The 21,353-nt window shown below is 37.0% G+C and overlaps 2 protein-coding genes and 2 long non-coding RNA genes across 4 annotated transcripts; 3 read left to right on the top strand and 1 right to left on the bottom strand.

Annotated features, from left to right (window-relative positions):
• Positions 1-1,216: 1,216 nt before the first annotated feature.
• Positions 1,217-2,999, top strand: LOC147516177 (small heat shock protein, chloroplastic-like). The gene is made up of 2 exons (XM_086588876.1): positions 1,217-2,322; positions 2,457-2,999. Exons 1-2 carry the CDS (start codon positions 2,088-2,090, stop codon positions 2,867-2,869), a joined length of 648 nt encoding a protein of 215 aa, XP_086445002.1. The 5' UTR covers positions 1,217-2,087; the 3' UTR covers positions 2,870-2,999.
• Positions 3,000-10,117: 7,118 nt separating this feature from the next.
• Positions 10,118-14,623, top strand: LOC147516176 (uncharacterized). The gene is made up of 4 exons (XR_015213608.1): positions 10,118-11,230; positions 11,342-11,434; positions 13,959-14,128; positions 14,342-14,623. It is a non-coding gene; the product is annotated as an uncharacterized LOC147516176 (long non-coding RNA).
• A 797-nt stretch (positions 14,624-15,420) lies between these two features.
• LOC147516175 (thioredoxin H1-like) lies at positions 15,421-17,109 on the bottom strand. The gene is made up of 3 exons (XM_086593182.1): positions 16,975-17,109; positions 15,683-15,814; positions 15,421-15,552 (listed from the first exon to the last, which is right to left on the bottom strand). The coding sequence occupies exons 1-3, from the start codon at positions 17,107-17,109 to the stop codon at positions 15,421-15,423; spliced, it is 399 nt and encodes a 132-aa protein (XP_086449308.1).
• A 1,109-nt stretch (positions 17,110-18,218) lies between these two features.
• LOC147516174 (uncharacterized) lies at positions 18,219-19,440 on the top strand. Its single transcript, XR_015213607.1, has 6 exons — positions 18,219-18,451; positions 18,532-18,595; positions 18,687-18,820; positions 18,921-19,004; positions 19,106-19,180; positions 19,263-19,440. It is a non-coding gene; the product is annotated as an uncharacterized LOC147516174 (long non-coding RNA).
• The last annotated feature ends 1,913 nt before the right edge of the window (positions 19,441-21,353 follow it).

Below are 21,353 nucleotides of genomic sequence, written 5' to 3'. Positions count from 1 at the left end.
TTTGTCATTTTGTTGTAAATTTGTGGAATTCAGTTTTACTGATAAAAGAGATGTTTAGAAAATAGAAAAATTGATCTTAATTACATTCTTACGTTCATCTTAATAAATCGGTACAAAGGAATCTTTTATCTTAATAATGTGGTAAAAAGAATGCCTTTGATGTTTACACCTTGGTCGTAGATTAATAAGCCTATATATATGTTGTTGCTTTCATCTTTATATTGCCTGAATATACTTAAACAGTGATTCCAGTACTTCTCAGTCACTATTGTCAGATTTTGGTTTTCTGACAAAAAAATGTGCTGCTTGGTTCTTTAATTTGGCTTCAAGCACATGGGTAGTGATTATGGAGTTGTATGTATGTAGCTATTTTCACATTTTGGGTATTTAGTTAGTTACCAAAAAAAAACAATTTTGGGTATTTAGTTGCTTGGTATGTTTCTATTTGACCATTCGAGTCTTGTAACGAAATGAAGTTTATTGTTTGGTTTTCAGAAAAATGGGAATCAGCTACACCAAGCTTTTCCCCTCTATGAACGTTCTAGTGGAAAGTTCAGGCAGGTCCGTATTCAAGTATTATCTATAGGTGTTACTAAAAAATTCCTGTTGGTGCACAATAGGCTTTGTGATACATCTGAAAATGGGATTAAAAGTTGAGTTTATATTGAAACCTTGTTATCCTTGTGTGCTTTATTGCTTGAACTCCCTACCTTTATTGCTTGTAACATGTTGTTGCATTGCTTGAGCATCTAAATATTTTGGCATTCTGTTTAATTTGCTTGATGAAATTGGCCATTGACATCATCCTTATTGCCACATTGAACTGATTATGCATCAAAGGTTTTTATATTAGAGTACTGTGTATCATTTTGAAATATTCATGACATAAGATCAGGGGAGATTTTCCATGTTAATTATTGTGCGATGGCCATTACTATTGTCCTTACTCAATCCTTGAGTTGGGCGTAGGCTCAACTCGTAGCACCAAAGTGTGTAGAAACCCAGCCTCATTCTCTTATCAAATTATCTAGTCTACTCTGTAATGAGGCGCATGCCAGTGAGCCGTTTGCCATGGCAAATTCCGTTCGCACCAATTTAGACGATTATACCCCCAATTTCTATCTTAAAATACATAAGAGTCAGCTAAATACAAATGTAATAGTTGATTTATTTAGGAGCTAAACGGTAAAAGACGAAACTTACTTTATTGATGGCGTGGGCTAACTTTCTTGATTGAGTTGTCTCTGTCAATACAAATTATTGGACGATTCTGTCCTTATTTTGCATCTTCAATTACAAGATAATTATTTTTATATTATTTTAATATTTGTTATGTTTTAGGGGCAAAAATGTATTAAGAATTTTTTTAAAAAAATTGGTCGGTGCAAATTGCAGAGTGGCGTAGCCACGTGCTCAAAACTAGTAGTATAGAATGGGTATGTTACTAGTACTAGATCTGTGCTCAAAACTAGTAGTATAGAATGGGTATGTTACTAGTACTAGATCTGGGACCATCTAGGACTGAAAATCAAAATCATACCATCGATCAACGTCCAAATAAGATAATACTGCGTGTACTGTGTAGTACATTGTATGCGACACAATGTCACTGCCTGCCAATCTATGCTGTGGCCACAAGCTACCGTTTGCAGAGCGCCTGGGTTTTGGAGGAAACGAAACAAATTCCAGAATCCATATCATGGACTAACTTGGTACAAAAGAAATCACTTCCTCTGGATTTTGGGTCAAAGCAATCTGTTACGTCTAGACTTCTCGTAATCACGGGCTCAATCTTCTCATCTTCCCAAGCCCACGATGTAAAGTGATAAGCCCATGCCTTAAATCACGTGAAACAAAAAAATCGTAACTTCGAAGCCGCGATTTTCTCAAAGTTTCTAGAGCTTTCGATAATTAAACCGCCTCTTTTATCCTCTCGAACATTCTACACTTCTCTATACTCACCTCTTTTTTCTCTTTATAAACCCGCCCTTCTCTATACTCACCACTCACTACACATCAAACAGCAAAAGTCTCAAAACCCTGCTTAAACCCTTCAAGCTAGCAATAATCCTCATTTTTCTCTAGTAATGGCTTCATCAGTTGTTCTAAGGAGAGCTTCATCTACTGCTTCAACCCTCTTGAAAAACAAGTCCTTTTTCAACTCACTTCGTTCGACTGCAGTTGCTCCATCTGTCCAACGTTCATTCAATACTAATGCTCAAATGACAGAATATGATCAAGATGATTGTAGCAGCCTCGACATCGATCGCCGTCCTGGTTACGCTACTCGTCGTTATGATTCCCCCGCAAGCTTCTTCTCAGGTAGTTAAACACTCATTCTGTCATTCCTTAATACCATTTTAGGTGTTTTTGGTTTTGCTTAATTTCTCATGAGTGATAATTTTTTTTACTAATTTTGAGTCTTTGGTTGTCTCTGTGTGGCTTGGTTTGTGCAGATGTGTTTGACCGAATTACACCAACAAGGAGTTTGAGCCAGGTACTCAATATTATGGACCGATTAATGGACAATCCATTTGCAATTGAGTCCCAAGGAATGGGAGGTGGATTAAGAAGAGGATGGGACGCAAAGGAAGATAATGACGCACTTCATTTACGCATCGACATGCCTGGATTAGGTAAAGAAGATGTCAAAGTTTCGGTGGAAGATCACACTCTGACCATCAAAGGAGATAAAGAAGCAAGTGAGGAAGAGGGTGGAAGGAAGTACAGTAGTAGAATTGATCTTCCACCAAATCTTTATAAAGCTGATCAAATTAAGGCAGAAATGAAGAATGGTGTGCTTAAAGTCTCTGTTCCTAAAGTTAAGGAAGATGAGAGGAAGAATGTTCACCAGGTTAATGTGGATTGAGTATGTAAGATTGGTGGGTTTCGATCAAATCATGTTTGATGAGTTTTTAGATTGTGTTTTTATTTAGGAAGGTTCTAGTTATTTGAATGTAATAAATTTTGGTAATGTGAAATATAATGGTTCTTGTCAATTCTTGTTTGCCTATTCAAAGGCTCCTTTTCTTTTCTTTTTCGTAACAGCCATAAGCCTCTTTTAAATTAAAATTAGTAACTTTGGTAACACGAATGCTGGCGGAGTTTGAAATCCCCCCCATACATCTGGTATCATCTCCCAAGGGTTATACCAACTAAGCTAGCTGGAACTGTGATTTGTTCCGTTCTGGATATGCGGCACATTGTTGTCGTTACTGGCACAGACCCTATTCTCAAAGATGTTTTTTGGTGGATATGATCTCCCTAGTTTAGAGATCGCCCTCACATTGGGCATTTAATCAGGATGCATGAGGTTTCTGAGAACACAATGCAAAAGAAACAATTCGTAGACAATTTCTCACTGGTCACTCGCAACAGGAATTCCATGATGCTCCTCCCACCATCTTGAACATAGGCATAGAGAACCTTCGTTGGATATCGGATATCGCCTCGCTCTTCGCTCTTCTCCAGCCAAATCCCCGTTTAACAGCAAAATAGAAGCTCCAATGACGATTACTAGTGGTTCTTGTCTGAGCACAATCGACAACTGAAGAAGACAAAAAGTAAAACCATCCTATCCAAAACAGTGGTAAGGCATTGTTGTGATCTATCTGTTAAATCGCTGGAGATAATCAAAACCATGTTTCCTACGCAGCTCACTTACATCAACATCGCTACATGTACGAGTGTAAGACATCTCAGGTTATGACAGTCCTGATCGATAATTTCGTTTCTCAAAAAGGAAAACAGAAATTAAAAACCATCTATTCGTAATTCAGTGTGCTTTAACAGGGGCAGATATGATGTAACAAGTCTTACATGTGATTGACAGGTACTTGGATATTCATTTGACTATTTGAGCTTTACTCATACTGTCCAGCGGCAAGATAAACATTAAACCAAGCTGCTATTTGAAGGATAAGCTATTAGCTATGCAGTTAGTCAGTTACCCGCCAGCCAAAATGCCTTACGATTCGAACATCAATTCTGCTGCCACTATTAGATTAAACAACTACCAAGCTTTTCTACTTTGTTCGATGAAGTTCCATTTGAAGAAAATATAAGTGTTATGGCTTGGCGTGAATGCCTATATTCGAGTATTAGAGAAAAAAACTTACACTTGCGATTGTTGTGCTATTTGCTGTGGTCTGAGTTGTTGGGGTTTCTTGAAGTGGAGAGTGGTATGCAACCGATGATTCATACTCATCTTTGTTTGCCCGGGTTGGTCGGTCTCCACTCTACCGTGTGGGCCCAGTCTCGAAATTTTTAGGGTTATTTAGTTTTTGGCCCCACTTTATATATGGATATTAGCGTTTAGCTCTCATAAGTTAGTTTATTCGTTTTTGGCCTCAGTTCCGTTAGTTGACTGGGTCAGTTTTAACTACACCGTATCATATTTTCAAAATGACATTTTTACTCTTCACGTGATTTGGTAACGGAATTTTGTTTTGTTTTATTTCGACTTGAAATTCCATCTATTACAATTTCGTTAAGTTGAGTTGAGTTGAATTCGATTGGAATCACCACATGGCCGTATGTAAATAAAAAATCAACTTTCTTTAATTTATTACTATTCATCTTCTTCTTTGACCTCCTCAAATGGGTGTTCAATCACTAGTAGTCGACCTCCTCAAATTGAGAATTGGTATCAATGGACCGGCCTCTTATATGGTGAAAAATAGAAGAAAACTAGAAATCAGAAAGCACATTCAACATATATACAAGTTGAATGATTGTAACTCACCAACAAAATATTAACCCAACTTTAAAATTATTTCACGAATTTATTGTCAACAAACTAAACGGCCTATGTCCTATACCGGCCACCACCAGTTTTGAACACTGAACGACCTTCACTTTCGTCGCCATGACCTTTTCCGTGAGTACATTTTTCTCCACCTTCAGCCACAATTACAATCACAAATCACAATCTATCCATGAACACCAATTATCACCGTAAGTTTCTGACTCAAAAATTGAATTCATCCAATCAATTTTAGTGACATGGGTCGTTGATTTGTAACCGAAGACTCGAAGTAGTAAAAAATTAAGATCATTGACAATTTGCAGCAAGGGAAAATTAGTCTCCCAACTACCTTCGAATCAAATACAAAATTTTGTGTTGTCATCATATCCACACTTTAAGTACCAGTACTTCAATTGCTGATGAGGCAAATTGAATGCATAGCTTAAAGGTAGAGCTAGAGTATGTGTGCTTAATCAAACACTTTAAGGGTAGTTGCTTGATGGATCACATACGGCTAATTGAACACATATCCAATATGCTATTGACCGACCCTTTTGTAGCGACTTCGCAGGCGAACATTTGAAGATAGTATATGTTACTTGCTTGAATCAAACACTCAAATAGTCAAATGCATGGTCTAGATTACTTGGAGGAAGAAGATGAATAGTGCTCATTTAAGAAAGCAGGAGTGGTTAGATTGGGTTACAAGAAGTGGTTAGATTGGGTTACAAGGACAGTCCAAATGAAATCAAATATAGTTCTTTAGATTAAATTGTGTTCATCGATTGTTGTGATCTTGACTGTTTTGATAAAGACACATGTCCATTACACTTAAGTTAGTGGACCACTTTCTTAATGGCATATTGGTAAATATTGTTAAGGGAGTATTTGAGCCATTAAGAAAATATGAAAAGGTAAATTCACAGTCAGTACAAAATTGATTGAGTCAACTGATAGAACTAGAGCCAAAAATAAATAAACCAACTTACAGGAGCCAAATGCTGAATACCCTATTAAAAATGGGGCCAAAAACGAATAAACCCAAATTTTTAAGAATCTTAACTTCTCTTTTTTGGTGGAACTGGTGATACGTGCGTGGCTATGAAGAACGCTGGAGCAAAAAATCACTCATCTTTTTCCTCTAAACAGCCTCAAAAACCCTATTTCTTGTATATCTAATATAAGATACAGATGGAGATGACAAATGTAGACGCGATGCAGATGATGACGGGACAGAATAAGAGGCCAAGGACGGAAGAGACGGTGGAAAACAAGGATACGGAGGATGATTTGATGATGATAAGCAACATATACATAAACGTTCTGGTGAGTATGAGAAATTTCAGGCTGAAAATGGGTGTGATCTACGCCAAAGCTGGTACGCCCCATAAATCTGAACAAACCTCCACAGAAGAGGGGCATGGACCTAACTCCATTAGCAGTTGTACCTCCTGAGCTTCCCTTCAGCTTTACTAGTGCTACCCTAGGCACGAAGATTTACTCAGTTGGCGCTTACTGTTGTAAGCAGATAAAAGAAAACAATAGAAGACAAGGACAGAATAACAGGTAATAACCAAGACGCGGATTAGGTTGTCCTTAAGGAAAGATTTCGCCCCTTCCAATGGTGCAGAAAGGCAACAGTGGCGTCTTCCTCACAAGATTCAATGGTTAACAAAGAAACGACTTTGCACTAGAACGGACTACCCTCTAGAACGGCTATATAACTCTCTAGCTGGCGGTGGAAGAAGAGAAGAAGAATAAGATGGGTTCTGTTTCGTGTGAGGTGGGATGAATGGACAGTATCCACGAGTTCTGTTTCTGTTTCACTGGTGTATAGAGACAGCAGCAACAACACGACTTCTCTCTATACTCGAGTTCTATCTTCTATCTCCTATCTCTCTCTGCCTCTGTATTGTAATCTAATGTCCCCCCTCTATGAACACAGCAGTGTTTATATAGAGGATCATTCGGTTACCAGATGGGATGGGAGAAGGACACCTCTCAGAGTCGGTTTCACAAAACCAATTCGAAGTAGAACTCTAGCTATGAGACAGAATCCAACTGGAAGTGGGACTCCAGCCCGAAACTTGTTCAAAAAGAAAAACAAGTTAGGCAATTGGTAATCCACTACCCACTAGTCAGCAAGCCCAAGCCCAAGCCCGAGCGCGACGCGACTCGGCTCGGTGCGGGGCGGGCGGGCGCGCGCGTGTGTTGTTTTGGGTGAGTCCTCCCTCCTAACACAAAAGCCTTTGTACCTTAAGGGCACGCCCTTATGCTAGAGGATCACCTCATATACCTCACTTGCTAGTGGTGGTTCACCAATGTGGGACTAAACAACACACAAGTGTTTTGAAATACACTTGGAGATTCCAACAATCCCCCACTATTTCAAAATACTAATAGTCCCCCACTAGTTTGGAATAGGATATTACAAAAGAAATGGGTTAACGAAATGCCAGAGAGAATCGAAAAAACAATGCATAAGATACTGGTGCTTTCTGGGCTTGAACCAGTCATAGGATAACATGTCTTATAATACGTGAAAGTAGTGGATTAAAAAATCTTTGAACCAACATTCCCTTGTAGTAAAATAGAGGACATGCACCCACATTGCTCTTTCATTATATGCCCGTTTCGGGTGTTTTGCTTTTTTTGGCCCTTATACTGCCTGTTCCATGAATGCTCTAGAGGATTTGCCTGAATACTCATAAGAACCGACCCAGTTCTACATTCACATAGGTGGATATCCATCAAGTGTACATTGCAGTTAAAATACACTATCTCATAAAAATTAATGGACTATGGATTCCATTAAGAGTAAAATAACTCATCCTTTTCTCATTGCAATTCAAATTATACAAAGTATACAAAAATGCTATCTAGTCATAGGGTGGGACGTCTCAAAGAAAGACAATAGCATACCAGAGCGACGAGGTGACTTGTTTTTCCCTTTGAACCTACTTCATGGGATCTCCAATCACATAGGTGGGGTTGCCGTCGGTCGCCCTTCCCTCTCTATCTAAGGCAAAAGTCTCATCCCCCTCGACGTATCAACCACTTGTCTCCTGTTAAGTGGTTTTGTCAGAGGATCGGCCAAATTTAACTCTGACCTCACATAATCTAGAGCCACAACTCCATATTCTAGCAGCTGCTTTATAGACTGTAGTCTCAGACGAATATGCCTGCTTTTCCCATTATACAATTTCCTCTTTGCCTTTGCTATTCGCGGCCCGACAAATACAATGCATAGGTACAATTTGGAGGCGATTTTGTACCAATAGGAAGATCCGCCAAGAGGTTTCTAAGCCACTCAAATTTCGGCCTTGCTTTATCTAAAGCAATAAGCTCGGACTCCATGGTTGAACGAGCTATCAAGGTCTGCTTAGAAGATTTCCAAGCGACTGCACCTCCACCTAGGGTGAAAATATACCCACTAGTGGACTTGATATCATGAGAATTAGATATCCAGTTTGCATCACAATAACCCTCTATCACAGGTGGAGTTTGTCTAAACCGTATGCCGTAATTCATTGTTCCTCTCAAGTACTTGGCTAATCTTTCTAAGGCACTCCAATGTTCCTGGCTAGGACAATGAGTGTATCTGCTTAGCCTGCTAACTGCATAAGCAATGTCAGGTCTAGTGCAATTCATCAAGTATAAGAGACTACCAATAATTTGGGCATATCTAGATCGAAGGATGACATGTTGAGCATTTTTCGAAGTTCACTATTTGCCTCATAAGGTGCCGAATAATGGGCTTACTATCATAAAAGTTAAACTTCTTTAAAAACTTCTCAACATAATGCTCTTGTGAAAGCCGATATAGCCATCATCAAGCTACGATGATTTTGATTCCAAGAATCACATCGCCTTCTCCCAAATCCTTCATTTCAAATTGGGAGGATAAAACATCTTAATGTTTCTCACAACATCAAGGCTAGGACTCATGATTAACATGTCATCCACATATAGACAGATAATCACATATGTATTCACATCAAAAGATTTAAAGTAAATACATTTATCAGCATCATTTATGTGATATCCATTAGACATCATGACACTGTCAAACTTTTCATGCCATTGTTTTGGCGCTTGTTTCAACCCATATAAAGACTTAACTAACTTGCATACCTTATGCTCATTCCCTGGTACTATCGTACCCTCAGGCTGCATCATATATATTTCTTCATGACGACATACCTTATTCCCATTGAGCTGGCGGCTGATTTCTTTTCGAAATCATTAGAACCCTCCACGGTCTTCGATCGAGAGATACTTTGCATAGTTGAGTACATCTAGTATCGTGGAACACCCTTTCTCTCCATCTCTTGAAGTGTGAACCGTTGAAGGATTCAATCTTTGACACATTAGGTAAGTTCGCGAGCATTCAATTAGAGGTGCGGCATCTCTCATAGACGGGCAAACTTCCATGACTCGCATTGGTTTCTTTGATCGGCGTGGTGTCAACAGTGTAGACATCTTGTTCTTTCCTTAAGATTGTTGTAAGCAAATAAAAGAAAACAATAGAAGACAAAGACGTAATAATGTAATAACCAAGGTCGCGGATTAAGTCACGTCCTTAAGAAAAGATTTAAGCCCGCTTCCAATGGTGCGTAAAGACAACAATGGCGTCTTCCTCACGGGATTCAATGGTTAACAAAGACTGACTTTGCACTAGAAACGGACTACCCTCTAGAACGGCTATATAACTCTCTCCGGCTGCGAAGAAGAAGAAAGAAGAATAAGATGGGTTCTGTTTAGGTGTGAGGTGGGATGAATGGACAAGATCCACGAAGTTACGTTTTACGTTTTATTTGGTGTATAGAGGCGCAAGAAGCCAGCGACGACTTCTCTATACTCGAAGTTCTATCTTCTATCTCCTATCTCTCTCCTGCCTTGTATTGTAATCTAATGCCCCCTCTATGAACACAGCAGTGTTTATATAGAGGATCATTCGGTTACCAGATGGGATGGGAGAAGGACACCTCTCAGAGTCGGTTTCACAAAACCAATTCGAAGTAGAACTCTAGCTATGAGACAGAATCCAACTGGAAGTGGGACTCCAGCTGAAACTTGTTCAAAAAGAAAGGCACTAGTCTGCAAGCCCGAGCCCGACCCGACTCGGTGCGGGCGCGTGTGTGGCTTTGGGTGAGTCCTCCCTCCTAACACAAAAGCCTTTGTATCCTAAGGGCACGCCCTTATGCTAGAGGATCACCTCATATACCTCACTTGCTAGTGGTGGTTCACCAATGTGGGACTAAACAACACACAAGTGTTTTGAAATACACTTGGAGATTCCAACACTTACTGGAAACTTCCATACGTTTCTTGTGGTTTTGGATTTCCTATGTATTCTGAAATGACGCCATTCCCTGATTTCCTTGTTTGCCCTGAATGGACTAAGCTCCCGGACATGCTGTCGCCCAGGTGTCTTCCCAAAGCGTTTGGTATTGCTGGGAAGATCTATGTTTTTGGTTGTAATATTACCCCGGTAGATAAGCTCGATCTTCTCATGGGGATGCTCTCTCCTCGCCTCCTCCTACACGTCCTAGCCTCACTCTCACTTCGAATGCTCTCTCCTCGCCTCCTCCTACATGTCCTAGTCGCACTCCCACATCTGCTCCTCGCTTTATGGTTTCATCTACAGTTTTTGAGGATCAGATGCGCATACTTGCCTACAACACCCCGCCCTTCCAACTTGCAGTCTATGACATTGAGAAGGACTCATGGGAATACATTCAAACACTACCCATGGTTGTCGATCCTGAAGGTCTTGCTTTTGCAACCTATTTGATTGTACGCGATGTGCTTTATATGGTTTTTGGGCCTCATTTATTTGCCTATGACATCGGAACTCTGTAGATACTGTCGATGGTTTGCAGTCCGGTTTGCCCAACTCTATCTATCATGCGAGAGATGTCTTTGCATTTTACATTGGCAACGGAACCTTCTGTCTTGTCTGGAATGACCAAGTAAAGCCATCCACTGGTTATGTCATTCATCTGCGCACTCCCTCATTCCTACTCTGCTTCTGCTGCTGGTTCGAAACGCACCTGCCGCCGTGCTACTATTTTCGCCTGTTACAAGTACACCATCCCCCGCGGCCAGCTTATCACCGACGTTTATGTTTTGTATATCTCATAGTCCCTGCCTACCTGATTACATTCTGCTAGGCCTCACCCATGAATAAAGCTCCTCTAAGAACCCTCAATGCTCTATCAGGTGATTATTCCATTGAATAAAGTGGTCAAGTGAAAAGACAAAAGAATGTAGTACAGCCGTAAGGGTGAGAGAAGGATATGATGTAAGCTTTTAGGTTATTAAGTATGAATGCCTCTTATCACCTGAGCTTTACTATAGTTTGAGCCAAGTGTTTGTAAACATAATCCAGCGAACCAAGGACGGCATATAGGTCGAGCAAATATTGGTTGATTTTCTCGGTACACTAAATAGGTCAACAAAACCCTAATCTTTTTTTCGGTAAAGTTTTTACAACCCCATCACTTGTTTTGTTTTATTACATAATCGTGTCTTTATTTATGCTGAATATTTTAATATTAAATACTGTAATTTTTTATGTGTGGATTCAAGAGGCATGTGGAGATAGGGCGAGTTGCATTTGTCAATTACGGAAAAAATTATGATCAGCTCGTTGTAATTGTTGATGTTATTGATCAAAACAGGGTATGTTTTTCTTATTTGACCTGTTTACGCATTAAAAATGTTAATTTTTTTTTTAAATCCAACTATTTTAAAGATGATGGCTTGGTGAACAGTGAATCTTTCCGTTTAAATCTCTGAACCGGTTCGGTTATTACATTCAAATTTATAATTTAGGTTTGTAATAACATATGTGAGTGAGGGGTAAATTTGGCATTTGACTAATAAAATTTAGATACTTTTCCATGGAAATATGACATTGGCCTCAATTTTGCAAACATTTACAATATTGCCACTGCCTGAAAAACTGACCGCACACGGATACTCTTCTTTCTGAAATTGAGACATTGCCCTCGTTTTTTGCAAATATTTGCAGAATTGCCACTGCCCAAAAAAACTGCACACACGTAGCCACATGTCAGAAAGCTAGTTTATTTAATAGCATGTGATTATGTGTTATGGATAGAGTAAATCATACTCTATGAATGCATACTTTCATTTTGGGACCCCCAAATGCTTTATTTTAAAGTTAATACTAATGACACATGCCTAGGAAAAAAAAAGAATGTGGTATATAGGATATAGGATATTAATCTATAAAAGTGTAGGTGGAGTTTTAATCGTGTCGTTCTTGTTAAGTAGAAGAATGTGGATTGATTTGTGTTGCTGCTACAATGATGAATGCTGATTTTGTGTTTGTCGTTTCTATTTTTGATGAGCTTGAGTTTTTGTGGTCGATTGCATACTTTGAAGCCTTTGTTTCGTGAAAGACATAAATATGGAAGAATTGTTGGTGTATTTCATGAACGATTTAGTCTCTCAATTAGTTAGTTTAGATTAGATTGTTTTAGCAGTTAATTTCGTAAGATTGTGATATGTTGTTTATAACTTAAATTGGGTATTTTGTGGCAGTGGATAGTAAGAGAATAATTACTTGAAGGATTTAGTGGAGAGGGTGTAATAGCAATACTAGCTAGAGTTATTTGCTGACTAGTAAGAAGTTCTTTAATTGTTTGTTGTTATAAGGAAGAAAAGAATGTGTTGATTTTTAAATTCGATCTAGTGTATTCAGCCTTTGTCTCGCACAGAGTTACGTTTTTTTTTCTTTATTAGTTTAGAAATAGTGAACTTGTGTTGATTGAAACAAGGGCCAAAAATCTGTAAATTATTGTCGAAAGATGTCGAAGAGAACCATGTGGTGTTGATTGATTCTTAATTATATGTAAATTGAATTTTTTTGGAACTATGCTACCTAGTTGGACGAGTTGTTTTCCTGCCACATAACTATGGAGATGAGGGATTGGTGGTTGTTGGATTATAGTTGTATATGAGTTATTAGTATGTAGTTACTACAGTCCTGATGTTGGTATTGGATTACTGCAAGTGATAAGTCTTGTATGATTTGAGTGTATACATGAAATTTAAGTCAAGTCCAGCCATATAATCACTTGCCTTGAGTTTAAATGATGGTTGAATTGATATATAATGGAGGGAATTAGCATTTGAATCTTCTATCTATTTATTAAAGCTACTGATGATGTAGGAATAGAGAACTAAATCACTTATAGAAAATAGATGTCAGAATTGAAAATGGCCTATAGCGGCTTGGTGATGGCCTATCAGTGACCTGGGGTGTCCTGTCAGAGGACGGTGATGGCCTGCCGTGGCTTGGCAGCAGCCTGTCAGTGTCCTGTAGCGACTTGGAAATGGTCTAGGACATAAATTTAGTAACTAGAAGGGTAGAACATTTATTTAATTATATTAGTAGTTCATATAATCAACGATTAATTATTTCTTTCGACTTAAGTTTAAAGGAAATGTTAGTTAGTTTTCTTTGGGTTCTAATAGATTTACGGTTATGCTATATGATTTTTATAGGAGTTGGATACGGTTTTATTTGCGAAGATCAAGGTTTGTGATTAGATTACTGCTTGTTCACATTTCTTACTGGAGTTTGTCATTTATGTTGGCATCTTCTATCTTGTTTTGTGCTTCTCAACCTTTCTTTGCTAGAATACTAGTAGTATGGTATAAAACTAGTACACCTTTGAGTGGGTTTGTGCAAATTGGAAACTTCTCCTATATAAGCGAATCTGCGAATCAATGTTGTGTTTCAAAATTATTCCATTTTACAAATTGGAATCTTGCTCATGTACTCACGGCTAGGGGACAACAAACCCCTCCGCATTTTACTTTGAATCTTGCTACATCAATGTCGCTGATTACTTTATGTATGGATGTAAGGAATGTAGGAAGCTCTTCCTAGTTTTGGAAGTGTAAAAAAAAATGTAGTGTTTCAAAATTATTCCATTAGCTCTAGAGAAAAGGGCAATATGTAAATTCAACATGAAAGTTGTAAACCTGAAACTCACTTGAAAAAAGGTACTAAATGATGGAAGTTCTCATGGACATTGCTTTTCACCCTTTCACATTCCCATGTTTTTTTTATTTGAAATGCGAGCCTTCTGTAATTGGAATGAAGTACATTATACAACATTGTATTCTCCTGAAGCTTTCATTAGCTAATGAGTTCATTATTCATGTGCAGGGGGCTGGTGCAATTAGGCAGGAGCTGGCAAAGCTGAAGAAGTATAGTGCATAAGACTATGGGCATTTAAGTTATTTTGGACTTTATAAGTTGTGCCTTAGGCACTTTAATATTGTTTTCCTCATGTGAAAGAGCTAGACATCAAGAAAGAACAATCTGTGTTAATTTGGGTAAACGTCCCCTCTGAGAGTACTAAGATTTTAAGTTTTCACTTCTTTGGTTTAGGAATTTGCTTTTGTGCATGAGATGTTTCATGTTTTGTACTTAGATGATTAATGGCTACACTTTTTTTCGTTACTATTGGTTATTGATATTGTCAGTTAAATTTTTTTTCTTACTTGATTATATTATTGATACATAGTCATATTGTTATTATTTTGTAGGTGAATGAAGAACAGAGACGAAATGCCTTTTGTTAAGTGGATCTACTTAGGTTAAGATGATTTTGGTTTGCTAGGGATTTTTAGAAACTGTTTTTGGGTGTAACTTGTCTTTTTTTAGATGCCTTTGTAAAGGTTTTGGATTATGTCGTGACACTTTAGTTACGAAGGTTATCGGGGTCTAGGTTTACAGATGAATTCAAATTGATTATGATTTCAATAGCTAGTACGTTGCTTAATGTGAACGGTGATTAATTTCCAATTAATGAAATGATTCTTTTTTATTGTTGCTACCTAAATTGTATTGCATCTTTTGTAAGGCAGGTTTGGCGATAATAGTACTGTATTTGCAACTGATCCATATTGCAGCAGGTTATCAGTAAATAGAAATAATATATATTACAATTTCAGTTTTTATTTTAAAATGTTATCTCGTTTATATGAAAACCGTCACAACTAAACTAATGATCAGATTGTGTCACTTTTAGGCTTGAAAACACCTTCTAGATCATTGCTTCTAACAAGCGACACAACAAAGTTCTCTTATAGTGACGCTTTTAAGCTATTTCACTATCGCTTGTATTGTTGGTATAAAGTGACACAAGTAACTAGTTTTTTGTCACTTTGTAAACAAAAACCGACACAACAAACACATTTTTTGAGACATTTTTGTGAACTTTTAGTGACCCGACAGATAAGACGCTTTTATATTAATCAGATGAGCAACACAAATCACTTTTTAAGACACTTTAAAAGTGACTCGTTAAACCATTTTTTTTGTACTGCCAAGTGCCAACAACCATCTCCTTTATAATTTCCTCCGAAAAGAACACTTCCAACCCAACTTGTGTGTTTTGGTAAATCTTACCGAAACAACTGTATCTTTTGCCAATTCTCTCGTACTTAAATAAGTTGATACATCATACATGTCCAAAATATATTGTGAAACATAAGGTTTTCCACCCAGATGAAACATAATAAAAATAAAGAAGTGCTTCAGGTTTTACAGTGATAACATGCCATAATTCCATCAAGCACAGAATGACTCTGTTTTCGTCTAGAGGAAAACAAAAGATAAATATCTAATTAAGCGTGTGTAGAATTTTCCCCTCCAGCTCATGTTCCATTGCACCCTGAGCTTCTCCCACAATAGACTCTCCTTTTAAGAGAAAAAATGTAGGAGCAGCTGCAACACTCCATTTCTCAGCCACAGCCTGCAATACAGCAGAAATAAATAATTTCATTTGTCTTCCATTTATTAGGTTGAATTTGGTTTCTTTATAGATTGTCAACCCTTAAATAAAAAAGAAAAATCAATTATAAATATTAGGATAATATATTTACCACTAAATTTTCTATAACAACTTGGAGGAAAGTGACGTCAGGCCACCTCCACCGGCCTCCTGGCGAACTTTCCAAGATGTGGTTCCATGAATTGCAACCCCCACACCATGGAACAGTGAAGTAAACTACAAACTGCACACATAATTTTAGGGTTTATGATTAGAAATAACTTGACAAATACTATAAACACATTAATGAAACTACCATAAATACCATATATATATATTATCACTTTTTAACTATTATAGAGGAAACCTTGATGGAAAAATGTTATAGAGAAAGCAAACTCAAAAGAGGTGTTCAAGCAAATGGATCGGAGAAACTCTATTGTAAACTCGTTATCATTATCAATAAAAATTTTACTTAAAAAAAACAAAAAAACAAAAAAAAGATAATTTTTTATGGTGCGTGGGCTGTCTTGCTACACACGTTTTTGGGCCACTCATTTTACAACTTACAACCGATTGTTTAGGTGGCATTAAGGGGGTAAAAAAGGTATATCACTCCGGATTATTAGCAGAAAAAAAAATTAGATATACTCCCACGTCCCACTTCAGAAAATCATACGAGAAGCGCATCCAGAGAATAAGAAAGTTATAGTGGAAATTTTCTCTTCAATTCGCGTGTGTCTTTAGATGGTAAAGTAATGCAGAAATTTCTTCTTCCTGTTCTTCTTTAGATGGTAGAACTATTGGATAGTTGGAAGAACTTGATCTTGCTGAACTTGATCTTGGTTTTTGAATATATGGAACATGATCTTGCTGGACTTGTTGCTTCTTCTGGGATCAAATTTACTGAGGCGTAGGTATTTTTTTGCTCCATTGAGTGTTAACATTTTGTTTTCGTTTTCAGACTACTTGATTTACTTATTTGATTTGACTTTTGTAGTATATTAAAATGCAAAGGCCATTTACCAGTTCTCAGTGATGAGGCAATTATTTTATCAGTAGAAACGCAAACACACTTTATTTCGAATTTGGAATATGTTATCCATAAATTTCATAAGTATATGATGATACAAATACTCATTGACACATATTTTTAATTCATTTCATACACTCACCTACCACACTGAGTCTAGTTCGACATAGATGTTTTTACCTCTGGGACGTAACAATTATCTGAAACTAGATGGACAACAAAAAGAGTGGGGAGCAAGACAAGTGACCTGGTGGTTGGATTTCTGTTGGGCGGATGGGATCTCTATTTAGTGGGGGTGCAATATCCATTTGCGGATACTTAGATTTTTGGCAAGAAATGACTTCCTTCAATCGAACGAAAAAGGTGATCACCAATGTGGGAATTTCAAGCTGGTCACCCAGAGGTAGTTGGTCCATTTCCAAGCCTTCTGAAGTGAAGATTCCAAGCCTTTTAACAGTTTTTGCAGTGGTTATTATGACTCCAAAACTAGATTTCTGCACCACCATTTTAGGGCTAAGAACAGTATTATGGGGAGTTTATGTCTTCCATGAATTGCTGATAATGTTCTTTGTTAGCTGATTTGGGACATTTATGACTTTAATAGGTTCCACGATTTGGATTGTGCCATTGTTTGGTCTTTTAGAAGAAGGTGTTGATATTTTTCGTATTCTTGGTTTGCTTAATTAGTTTGACTTTCTTGGTGGTGGTGTGACTTCTTTATGACTGGTTAGAGTTGTTTGTGGTTCTCACAAGTAGCCATCTAGGTCTTTGTTCCTATGTTGGTTTCAATGAGAAAAAAGGGTACTTCTCTAGGTGAGAATGATTCTATTTAAACGGATTGGTGACAACTCCCTACAGATTTCTTGGTGTAATTAAAAGTTTTATATGTCTAATCCATTTGATGCTAATAAGAATCCAAATAGGATCAATAATCAAATCTTTCTTCACATGACCTTATCGACGTTGTATAGTGGTTAACCCTAAATGTTTCAACACAAATGGCTTGCTGAAATTTCACTTTTTCACAAAGTAGGTAAAACCCTCCCTTTCATAAAAGTTTAGCTATATAAATCGCAGCAAAACGAAACCATATGGGGCTGAATAAAACTTTGTTGAGTGGTAAAGGTAGAAAGGGTTTAATTGAAAATATATTATTATAAAACTTAGTTTTGGGGGGTTCAATCTCTCATTCAATGCAATAACGTTCAAATGTAAGTACGCTTAAAGAAAAGCAAAAGGGTTGCCAAAATTATTATAGGAAAGGGAACTAAAAAGTAACTCGCATGCCTGTGGAGTAGAGGGATGATCTACATGTGGTGGAGAGTGAAACTATTGTACTGTCCTTATCCCAGGATGCCATAGCTTTTAATTCGCAAGTTGCCTTGGTATCTTCTAAAAGTCTATATATGACACATTTCATATAAATTTGAAGACATTGTCCTTTTTCTTGAAATGGGAATGAATGTTGGTCATCCTACACAATCTAATTGTTTGATTAATCGTGAGTCATGTTGCACAGATTCAAAGAGAAGCTACAGAAAAACACATCTGGAAAGGGGTGAAAGAACAGCTACAGTTAATGTTTGAGATCTATGCCCTCTCTTTAGTTCATAAGCATCAGGGTGATTTTCTTTCCACTGGTAGCATAACACCTAGGCAAACCTCACTTGTAAATGATCAACTTAGATCTCTTTATGCCCAGGTATTGATTCGGATGATGATGAATTGGATATTGAGGAATCTAGAAAGATTGATGAGAAACGGGCGAGGGAACAAAAGGATGCTGGAGCTAAGCTTCAGCTTAATATTAAAGAGGAGTCTGATGAGTTTTGTTTGCCAACGGAAGAGGTTTGTTTATTTTAGTTATTAGTGAGTTATGATTTTTGTAAATGTAGTTTGAGGTTGCTTTTTGGATTTTGGTAATGTAGGAAATTGGAGCAGAGGCACTTCAACCACTTGATCTTTCGAATCTGCAACGGAGAATTAAAGAGAGTTAGTACTTTGTTTTTTGAGTTTAGTATTGAGAAATTAAGTTTGCTTTTTAGCTTAATTTTGAGAATTTTGTGTTGATGGTTGGTTGTAGTTGTTCGAATACTATCGAATTTTAAGACTTTGAGGCAAGAAGGGGTAACACGTAAAGATTATGTTGAGCAGCTTAAGAGGGATTTGAGCTCTTATTATGGATACAATGAATTTCTTATTGGGGTTTTGGTTGAGGTAATATATTGATAGAGTGGTTTTGTTTCAATAATTGAATTAGCTAGGTTTATGATTAGTAACTTGACATATGTATATTTTGGTTGTCTTCTCATTACAGATGTTTCCAGTTGTTGAACTGTTGGAACTTATTGAGTCTTATGAAAAGTCACGGCCCATCTGCCTACGGACAAATACTTTGAAGGTGGAAGAGCAACCATTTAATATGTAGTTTTTTTTTTTTTTTTTTGGCTTCTCCTTTTATCAAATGACTTCATAATGAACTATTGTTTTGATTTTATTTAGTCACGAAGAAGAGATTTGGCTGAAGTGTTGATAAACAGAGGGGTAAACTATGACCCCTTAAGCAAGTGGTCTAAGGTAAAATCACTTAACCATAGGTTTTAATCATTTTCCATTGGTAAACTGTAATCTTAAATTTATTTTATGTTGTGATTTTCAGGTTGGATTGGCTGTGTATGATTCACAAATGCCCATTGGTGCCACTCCTTAATATATGGCTGGTTACTACATGTATATATGTGACTCACAAGCTAGGACTTCAAATAATTTTTGAAAGTATTCAAGTGCATGGCATTGATAAAACGTAACAGAGAAACATGCACAAGGTGAATTTGTTTTGGGAAATATTTGGAAATTCATATTTATATTGAGTTTGGATAGTGAATGCTACATTTTGTTTTTTTTAACTTGTATGAATATTAATCTTTTTATCATCTATTTTTCGGTAAAGGAATAGTGATTGGGAATATGTCTTCTTTGTGGTATTGTTATTAGGATTGATGAATTATTAGTTGGATTGAAAAGCAAAAGTGGACCTAGGATAAAACAATAATATATATATATATATATATATATATATATATATATATATATATATATATATATATATATATATAATGTTTTAGCCACGGCCAATGTCCGTAGCTATAGGACTAAAATGTGCGTAGCAAAGCCACTTTTGCTACGACCTTTATCCCTTATAAAATCTGAATGCTACGGCTTCTGCCACAACCCTCATCAGTGGAACTTGCTACGGCTTATGCCACGGTTACCCGTTGTGGACATTTGCTACGGCTATTCCCACGGCCTTTATCAGTAGGAAGTTGCAACGGCTTTGGTTGTCGGGTGGACCATCGCATTTACCCACGGTCTTATGCTGTAGCTAAAGCTTTAGCACGAAACCCCACGGTCTTGCGACAGTCGATATCCGTGGCTAAATATTTTTGCCCACAAACGGACCTTGCCTAAAAAATATTTGATATACAATTTCTCTTGCTTGGCATTTATTCTTTTTCTTGTAATTGATAACAATTTTAGCGACTTGACTATTTATTTCTTTTCCAAGATCCGTTCTCTACCCCCCTTCTCATCATTCGTCGAATTTGTTACCTTTTCTTGAAAAGAAATTAAAGTGGCGGTGGTTTTATTTTGCTAATTTAATAGATGTTTATATGTAATTTAACTAAGTTGAAATTTTTGCATGATTTCAACTTTTGGATGTCTGAAAAAAAAAATAGATTTTCATTCATTAAAGTAAAAGGTTAGAAGAGTATTGGGGTTATTTTTTTTCTTCATTAATCACTGAAAATCAGTGTAGGGTTTTTCTTTTGTTAATATCTACGAAATGCCCAATTTAGAAGACTTAGTGGGAAGGCTTGTAGTAGTGAACTAGTGGTACGTGTTGTATCACCTCAAAGTTTTCGAGATTCTAGGCGTCCCAGCATACCAGTAAGTCTAAATGAACTTGGGTTTCGAAAAATTTTACTAAAGATTTTAGTTGTCTTGGCGAAATTAGTTCTGAATATATTGGTGAATATGGATGTTTTTTATGTGGGTGGAACTCTTATTGTTTGATGGATCAAGTTGTGACAAGTACAATATACCTAATTGCATTATGCCAAACAAGTCTGATTTTGGTGTCAGAAGAGAGTTCCAAAAACTGGGATATGTGTGTGTACCTGTAACACACGGAGGTATGGAATTTTGTTTTGCTTAATTTATCTTTTCTTCCGTTGGGTGTAAATCTTTCTTCTTTTGCTTGAGTGGGCCATTTCTTTTTGTTTTAGAAATGAACCATGCTAAAAAAATGTTTATATAGATATTGTATTATTTGGTATTGTTATCGTAAAAAAAAAAAAAAAAAAAATGTATTATTTGGCATTGTAAATGATTGTGGTTTCGTTGGCACTTTGGTGGCTGCTTGCGACAATCTTTGGTCTTATGTGGAATTTGTAGAATTTTTTTTTACCACCATCTTGTTTCTTTTGTTAGTGATTGCAAGTGGTAAAATGATTGAATGGCTAAGGACATACAAAACTAGAAGTAGATAAGGTTGTTGGATCTTTTCAGTCTATCATTGTACAATTATATTAGTTTTAGTTACTAGATATGTGAATGAACATGCATATTGGTTATTCCATCTACTCATAAGTAAGCCTACGTACTTGAGTGAAAGAAAAATTTGAACTTGGTATTATAATACATAAGTTGCACTACGGTAATTGGATGTCATTCTAGTAGTCCAACTTTT

The sequence above is a fragment of the Coptis chinensis genome, chromosome 2 (genome assembly GCF_015680905.1).
Source record: "Coptis chinensis isolate HL-2020 chromosome 2, ASM1568090v1, whole genome shotgun sequence".
Taxonomy (NCBI): Eukaryota; Viridiplantae; Streptophyta; class Magnoliopsida; order Ranunculales; family Ranunculaceae; genus Coptis; species Coptis chinensis.
This window is presented reverse-complemented; position numbering and strand designations above follow the sequence as displayed.

Coding starts and splice junctions, on each gene's coding strand:
- LOC147516177 (XM_086588876.1), top strand. CDS start 2,088: ATGGCTTCATCAGTTGTTCTAAGGAGAGCTTCATCTACTGCTTCAACC. Junction 2,323..2,456: donor CCCCGCAAGCTTCTTCTCAG/GTAGTTAAACAC, acceptor TGGTTTGTGCAG/ATGTGTTTGACCGAATTACA.
- LOC147516175 (XM_086593182.1), bottom strand. CDS start 17,109: ATGGTGGTGCAGAAATCTAGTTTTGGAGTCATAATAACCACTGCAAAA. Junction 15,815..16,974: donor AGCTTGAAATTCCCACATTG/GTGATCACCTTT, acceptor TTATGTGTGCAG/TTTGTAGTTTACTTCACTGT. Junction 15,553..15,682: donor TTGTTATAGAAAATTTAGTG/GTAAATATATTA, acceptor GCTGTATTGCAG/GCTGTGGCTGAGAAATGGAG.